The following is an 8,446-nucleotide window of genomic DNA, read 5'->3' as shown; positions in this document are numbered from 1 at the left end:
ACGAGTGGGCGGAGCAGGGCCTGTGTGTGTGTGTGTGTGTGTGTGTGTGTGTGTGTGCATTTGCATATGCATGTGTGCTACTTAGAATATGGGATTTAACTGCTCAGCCACAGGACCTGCCTGGGGACCGAGGAGACCCAGAGAGAGGGGACAGGGCAGAGACGCCCCACCCCGCCGCTTCCACGTGGCTCCCATTGGAGGCCAGACTCAGGGCGGACGCCGCCTCCAGCCTGCGGTCCCTCACGTGTAGGCCATCTTGCTGCACACCCAGGGCCGGGTCATGAGACACTCTGTCGACACCAGCCTGGTGGGCTCCACGAACACACATTCCCCTGGACCGGAGATGCTGAATCTGTGCCAGGAAAAGAAGACACCAGGCATTTGGGACTGGCACGGGCAGCTCATGTCCCTGCAAGTACTGCGGCCTGTCCTCCATCCCCACAGCAAAGCACCCTGAGACGCGGCCCATAACACCTTTCCCTGTCTCCCTGTGCTGTGCCCTGGCCCTGTGGACCACCCCTCTCCCAAGCTCCCCCCACCCGTCCTCCTCTGTCCGTCTGCACTCCGCTGTTACATCCAGGGTCAGCGCTGCGCCCCGCACTCCGCAGGGCCCGGTTTGGGAGCGCGCTCTGCCTGTTCCCCCTCAGCGTCCTGCCTGCGCCAACGAGCAGCTCGCATGACGCTACCTTGAAGGGGCTGTGTCTGTCCGTCTGTCCCCACCAGTTCTCACGTGAGCCAGCTCCTAGACAGTAGGCTCTGCACAACTCTCATCTTGGCTTCCCAACCGTGCTACAGAGCACACGGTGAGAGTTCAGGAGAGACGGACGGAGGAAGCCATCCTCACAGCCTCACGAGCACCGCAGCTCTGGGCTGCGCAGCCCGAACTCACTGAAACCATGCGAGGACTAGCTCTATTATTAGAAACCTGCGTCTCCCCTGATTTCAGCTACCTAGCCGCTAAGGGGACAGCAGAAAGACCCCTGACCCCCAAGAAGTGCTTGCCCTGCGTCAGCACTTCCAAGATCCCAGTTCCAGGATAATCCTGGGTTTGAGAGAAGGAAGCTTCTAGAAAAGTAGGAAGAAAGCAGATTCACAAGTTCTTGCAAGAGCTAGCTGGGGGCTTGGAAGAGAGGAAGAAAGGAAGAGGCACTGAGCGTCAGGAAGGGCGCTGGGGAGCTGGGTAAAGATGAAGGCCGCTGTAGTCTGCTGGCTCTGTGGCTGTCTTTGGGCACCCATGTACTATCATGCTCAGTCTGGCATCCGTGCCCACTCCTGGCTGGCACTGCCGGCTCTACCCCTCTAGAGGGCTGGACTAAAGCTGAGCTCCATCCCCCGCAGGCCTCTCCAGCACACCTCTAAGCCTACCCTGTCCCCCACAGGTCCACCTGTCACTGTCCCCACCGCCACCCCACACCACCTACCACTCCTGGCACCATTTACATCCACGCCATTTGGGCCATAAAAATACCAGCCCCCACCCGAGCGGTCATCGCCTTGGGAAGGGGCTTCCCTGAGCACATGCAGTCAGGGATGCTCAGAGAGACCATGCACTGTGGCCTATGGCTGCCCAGAGTAGAGCATCCACCTCCCACCCTCCCTGGCAGCCCGGTGGAGGGGTCATGTGACTAAGTTTCAGTCAATAAGGTGAGGACTCCAGCCTCCCCTTCCTCCTTCCTGGTCTGGCTGACTGCGCTGTTCAGGAGCCACACGGAGCCCCCTCTGCACAGATCAAGAAGGCACAGGCAGAGCGAGCCTGCGCCCTGACGCCACAGAGCTCTGAGGGCTGTGTCAGCAGGGCCAGGACACCAGCCACTTCCGTGCAAGGATCTCAGTCACCCCCCACGGTCACTTCTCAGCACAAAGTCAGTGCGTCTCTCTCAGAGTTGGATCTGGGGATGAGGCTTCCCCTAGCTACGCTCTGTGGCCTTCTAGAAGATGCCGCCTCAGCTCACGTGTCCGGATCAAATGGGTCCCCATTGACCCAGTGGAATTCGTCCCCAACTCTCCGCAGGCCAATCCAGGGCTCCCTCCTCGTGAACTTGAACATGAACTCCTATAAAAAAGAAAGGTACGGTCAGATGTGTCCCCAGACTCCAGCACCGCCCCAAGACAAAGCTCTGCGTGGGAGACCGTGGCTGTCAGGATGGGCAGACACTGGAAGGCTACCTCGCCACGCCAGAAAAGGAGCATTCTGAGCTGAGTCTCCCATCCGTCACGTGGGAGTTCTGTCCAGCGTTGGTCACCCAACACTCAGCAGTTCCTCTGGCCAGGAAGCTAACAAGGCCCCAGCACTCTGCCCACTGGCTGGACTGGACCTCTGGGACAAAAGCCCAGGCTCAGGTGGGTTGTCCTTCCCCTTATTCTAGAACTTTCTCTACACAAGGAGGCAGAGAAATTCCATGTACCAAAGACCGACAAAAATGATCGTTAACACATCTGCTGTTTGGAAATGCCACATGGCCAGGCTTAAACCCCAATGTAACAAGGGATTTACTGATGGGAATCTACCTTGTCCTCATAAGCTAGTGCTGTCTCCATGGCCCACAGACCTCCCACCCACCTCACACACACCCCCCACACACACCCCAGGCTGGTTCTCAGGACTTATCTAAAAATATATCCTAGCCAGGCACTGGTGGCTCATACCTGTAATCCTAGCTATTCAGGAGGCTGAGTTTGGAGGATCCTATTTCAACGCCAACCCAGGCAGGAAAATCCACGAGACTCATCTCCAGTTAACCACCAGAAATCCAGAAGTGGCACTTAGCTCAAAATGGTAGAACATGAGCCTTGAGCACAAAAGCTTGGAGACAACACCCAGACCCTGAGTTCAAGCCCCACAATTGACAAAAAATAATAACTACTTTCAGTCATAATAAGTAGCAGTACAGCCATTGAGCTTCATAATACCTACATGACCTTCTGCTGAAGCTCCCTGATTTCACAACCTAACAGCTTCCTTCTTTGACTGTATTTAAGGCCCAGACTCTCCTTCCATGTGCCTTTCATATCAGACTCTGTTCCGGGTTCCATGGTGCCCCTCTTCAGCGATGACTGGAATCTGACCTGGTCTGTTAAGGTCTTCTTTGTTTCTGCTTGTCCAGTTGTGCTTTCCTAACATTTATTAATTCTGTTTTTTAACATTACTATTGGCAAAACTGTTTTGGGTATTAAATAGAGAGATCACACATTCTGATTTGCATCGGTATAGCATAAAGCTTTACATTTCATAAGTGTGTTTATAACTTGTGTTTGTGTGTGTGTTTGTGTGTGTGTAACAATACTGGGGCTTGAACGCAGGACCTGGATGCTATCCTGGAGCTTTTTGCTCAAGGCTAGCACTCTACCTCTTGATTCTGGCTTTTTGGTGGTTCACTGGAGAAAAGAGTCTCATAGACTTTCCTACCCAGGCTGGCTTCAAACTGGGATCCTCAGATCTCAGCCTCCTGAGCCTCCTAGCTAGGATTACAGGCGTGAGCCACCAGTGTCCAGCACATTTCTTGTAGTTCATTCTGGGGGAAGGAGATGAGTACTGAGAGTCAAAGCAGCCCTGGTCAGCCCCCGGGGGGGGGGGGTTCATCTGCAGCCCTGTGGCTCTGCAGTGGCCAGGTGACAGGCATAGGGTACTTGGGACACGCTGGCAGTGCGTCTGCATCCTTGCCGGCAAGGGTGGGTGGCTGGGGGCCCCTGCTTCTGTCCTGTGTGCTCACCAGCTCCTTCTGGCTCTGGATGACAGCGAGCGCCGCCTCGTGGCTGTGGCAGTACTGCCTGCCCGTGTTCCAGTCCCTCGGCTCCTCGGAGAAAAAGTAGCATTTCCTGCCGAAGAGCAGCCAGTCCTCCGGGCAGGGCGCTTCGCACTTGATGCAGCCCTTCGAAGCTGCGGGCAGCGGGGAGAAGACGCTCAGTATGTGTCCCTCCCACCTCTGAAACTCTCACTCCTCTTCCCCTCGCTGCCCAGAAACTCAGCTGCTGGCTTGGACACGTGCTGGATGGGAAGCAGGGCCTCCGGCTTGCTGGACAAGCCCTGGACTGCTTGAGCCACGCCCCCAATCGGAACGTTCCTTTGAAAGTGTGCATCTCTGTCCAGTGACCCAGACCTAAGGCGAGGCAAGAAGAGGGCAGATCTGTCCTCTGCCGCCTCCTTGGGGGACCCCGGCCTCCCTATCTCTTACACACACACACACATACACACATACACACACACACACACACACACACATACACATACACACATACATACACACACATACATAAATACATGCATACATATACCTACACACATACACACATATGCACGCATGCCCACACATACACACACACACACACACACACACATACACACACACACACACACACACACACACACACCTCCCATCTCTAGAAAGAAAAGAGCAGCCCCTCTCCTCTCCTTGAAGACAAGAAGAGTCAGCGAGGTAATGGGCAGTCACAGACTTTCTGCAAAGACCTTCCATTATGGGGCTGGGAAGGTGGCTCAGTGATAGAGTGCTTGCCTTGCATGCATGAGGCCCTGGGTTTGATTCCTCAGCACCACATAAGCAAAAAGAAAAAAGCTGGAAGTGGCGCTGTGGCTCAAGTCGTAGAGCGCTAGCCTTGAGCTGAAGAGCCGAGGGACAGCGCCCAGGCCCAGAGTTCAGGCCCCACGACTGGACCCCCCCCCCAAAAAAAAGACCTTCCATCTTTGCCCACCACCTTTATATTTCCTAGCTACTTTCTGGTGTATTCATCCTCATTCCGCTGCTAAAAGACTGTAAGAGCCTCTGAGTCTAAGAGCTGCTGTGGGCTCCACATCTGTGAATGCCTGTGCATGTCGTTATCAACAAAAACTGCTCATCCGTCCTTGCTAGGGGACCGGGTGCACCTCGGGGGGGCTCCTGTCTGTCCACAAGCTCAGCATGCAATCCCTGCAGCGACGCCTTTGCTACTGCGCATCTCCCTGGGCAGAGGCCATGAGGTCATAGTCACCATTGTTTTCGTTCGTGGTAGTCCCGGAGATAAAACTGGGGCTCTCAAGGCTTGCTAGGCAGGTGCTCTATCGCTTGAACCCTGCCTCTCGTGCCATCTTCCATTATTTTCTTTTTGCATTGCTCATTTTCATAGTGGGGGGGGTCTCGCTTTATTCCCTAGGTCCACCTGGACTGTGGCCTCCTACGTGTTCCCCCGCCCTCTCCCCTCTCCCACCGCCTTGCTGGAATAACTGCCACTCCACACGCTGCCAGGCCATTGAGTAAGACGTAGTCTTAACCTAGCCTGAGAGTCCTAGCTCTCTACTTCCTGAGCAGCTAGGATTACAGGCATGAGCTACCATACTCAGCTTTAGCATTTGTTTGTAAACGACTACCCCTGAGTCCAAGGGTCCTCCAAGCAGCAGGGTCTAATAAAAGCTGAATAAGTGTGGCATCTAAAGTCCCTCATCGCTGAACCATCACCTGGAAGCTCTCAAAACACTTGTGAAATAATACCTGTCACCTCCAACTCACCTGCAAGGCCCATAAAGAGGGCATGGGGGTGGGGAAGGTGGCTCAGTGGTGGAGCACTTGCCTAGCATGCATGAAGCCCTGGGTTCAAGTCCTCAGTACCACAGACACAGAAAAAGCCAGAAGGGGTGCTGTGGCTCGAGTGGTAGGCTGTTAGCCTTGAGCAAAAGTTCAGGGACAGTGCCCAGGCCCTGAGTTCAAGCCCCACGACTGGCAAAAATACAAATACAATTTAAAGAAAATTTAGAAGAGGACGCGGGTAAGCCCTGGCCGGATGACTCGAGAGGCCACCATGTCGCCCACGCCAGCACTCTACTTGCAGTCTCCTTGGTGGCCCCCCAGAATTCCTGGTATGCTGGGCCTTCTTCTTTGCTCCCTTGGCCATGCTGGGGGCAAGTCATGTATAAGCGAGGCGGCATCATGCTCTCACATACAGGCAGCAGCATCCCGCTGACATGTGTGCTCACCCAAGATGCTCATCACCACCAGGATGGCAAAAAGCAGGACGGCGATGGCCCCCAGCAAGAGCCGCGTGGTGGTGTCTGAGGAGAGAGAGGGACGTGAATGCCCAGCCCCTCCCCGCCCAGCCCCTCCCCACCCGCCGCCTCCCCACGGCCCCCACCTCCAGCCCCAAGCCAGGGCTCCGCCAAGCCAGCTGGGTTGTAAAGAGCACTCCAGGTGACTCTGATGGCCACCAACTGAGAACCAGTTCCAATTCTGCCATGCTCCCACTTGAACACCGTCATGACAGAACACAGACTGTTTCTTTGACAGTCAGAGCTTCCCAAGCCGGAATCGCTAGCTGGGTCTTTACACTGTCCCAGACATCTGCCCGACGGGCCCGAGAAATAAGCCACTCAGCCATCCCAGGCCTGCAGCGAGGAGACTCACCCTTGGCCTTCTCCTCTCCCACCCTGACCGATGGAAGTCCTGCCTTCCTCTAACCATCTCACTTGATCCTCCGAGGCTGGGCTTGAACTCAGGGCCTGGGTGCTGTCCCTGGGCTTTTTTGTTCAAGGTTAGCACTGTACCACTTTGAGTCACAGCTCCACTTCTGGCTTTCTGGTGGTTAACAAGATAAGAGTCTCACAGACTTTTCTGCCTTGGCTGGCTTTGAATCATGATCCTCCAATCTCAGCTAAGATTACAGGCATGAGCCGCTGGCACACATCCATTTTAACTATTTTTAAATAATTAATAGCCAGGAAGTAGCCAGAAATAATGGTGCGTGCCTGTAACCCAGCATTAGAGAGGTTAAAACAGGACGATTTTGAGTTCAAGGCCAACCTGGGCTACTTAGTGAGACTTCATCTCAGGAAAAAGAAAAGCTAAGAATTAAGCACAGCTAGCCAGGCACTGGTCATCTTAGCTACTCAGGAGGCTGAGATCTGAGGATCACAGTTCAAAGCCAGCCCAGGCAGAAAAGTCCCTGAGACTCTTATGTCCAATAGGCCACCAGAAAACTAGAAGTGGTGCCGTGACTCAAGTGGTAGAGTGCTTGCCTTGAGCTGAAGAGCTGAGGGACAGTGCCCAGGCCCAAGTTCAAGCACTACGACAGACAAAAACAAAACAAAACAAAACAAAAAAACAGAATTAAGCACAGCTGTCTGTTTTCAAGCTCTCATCTTCCTAACAGAAGCTCCCATTCCATCGGTTTTCTGTTATAGATATATCATACACATGGACTCATACCATAGTTGTTCTTTGATGGTGGGGTTATTTCACTTAATATTAATATTTTCAGAGCTCTATGTTATAGTAGGTATCACAACTGTATTCCTTTTTATGGCTTGATATTATTCTATTATGTAGCTACGCTACATTTTTATCTGATGGTGGATACTTGTGTTGTTTGGCTATCATGAATTTTACAGCCATGAACATGGTATACAAAGACTTTTGAGTCCCCAGTTTCAGTTCTTTGGGGCATTTGCCATGGAGCGGAATTGTTGGATTGTATGGTAATTCTGCTGAACTTTTTGAGGAAAGTATCCAACTGTTTTCCACAGCGACTCGCCATTTTACATTTGCACCCCCAATGTAGCGGGTTCCGGTTTCTCTACAGCCTCATCCACAGTTGTTGACTTATTACTATTATTCTTTATTATTATTGTTGTCCTACTAATGTGAATTCCCTTTATGAATGTTTTGGGGGAGATCAATTTTTTTTAACTATTTTGCCCATTGCATATATATATATAGGTACATTTAATTCCACTTAGTGGTTAGGAATTAAGCAGAATATATAGAGGAAATTCACATTCAGTCTAGAACAGCTTACATGGGACTCTCTGACCTGCTCCCTAACTAGTTGCCTGAGAATTGCTCTGCCTCCACGAAGTGCTGTTTTCCTTCCATTCCCATTCATGAATTCTTCTTGAGTCGCACCTCCCAATGGCTGTGTCAGAAGAGCTGTAGTACAATCAGTGTACCGAACAACTCCAAGGAGCAAAACTCCTCATTGCATTCCAAGGTCAGTGGGAGCCCCGGAGCTGTGAAATTAGAGCATTATAATTTGAACTTTTTTTTTTTCAGAATTTTGAAGGTATCAGCTTCTCACTCCAGTGTTGCTTTTGAAAAGTCTACATCTGTTCTCATCCATGAGCCATTTCATTTTAATCACTTACTTTTTATTCTAAATGGAAGTTTACAGTCTTTATCACACATAATTTTAACTTGTCATCTTGTAAGCCATGCTTGGTTTTAGCCTACCTTTCTTCCCTCTAGCTAGCCATCAATGGCCCTTCAATCTGGAAATTCAGATCCTTCAAGTCTATGAAATTGTCTTCAATTATATCATTGAAGATTTCTTCTTGGGTTGATCTTCCAAACTTCTCATCATTTGTTTTTCTCGAATTAGCTGTCTCTTTACCCTTTTGCTCTATTTCCTCCATTTTATCTTACTACCCTTCTGCTGTGTTTTTCATTTCTGCAATTATATTTTTAATTCC

The 8,446-nt window shown here is 51.7% G+C and overlaps 1 protein-coding gene across 1 annotated transcript; it reads right to left on the bottom strand.

Annotated features, from left to right (window-relative positions):
- Positions 1 to 221: 221 nt before the first annotated feature.
- Clec2l (C-type lectin domain family 2, member L) lies at positions 222 to 6,241 on the bottom strand. Its single transcript, XM_013021556.1, has 5 exons — positions 6,118 to 6,241; positions 5,963 to 6,037; positions 3,711 to 3,877; positions 1,953 to 2,053; positions 222 to 352 (listed from the first exon to the last, which is right to left on the bottom strand). Exons 1-5 carry the CDS (start codon positions 6,239 to 6,241, stop codon positions 241 to 243), a joined length of 579 nt encoding a protein of 192 aa, XP_012877010.1. The 3' UTR covers positions 222 to 240.
- Between the last annotated feature and the right edge of the window lie 2,205 nt (positions 6,242 to 8,446).

This window comes from Dipodomys ordii, unplaced genomic scaffold (assembly GCF_000151885.1).
Source record: "Dipodomys ordii isolate 6190 unplaced genomic scaffold, Dord_2.0 Scaffold56, whole genome shotgun sequence".
Classification (NCBI taxonomy): Eukaryota; Metazoa; Chordata; class Mammalia; order Rodentia; family Heteromyidae; genus Dipodomys; species Dipodomys ordii.
This window is presented reverse-complemented; position numbering and strand designations above follow the sequence as displayed.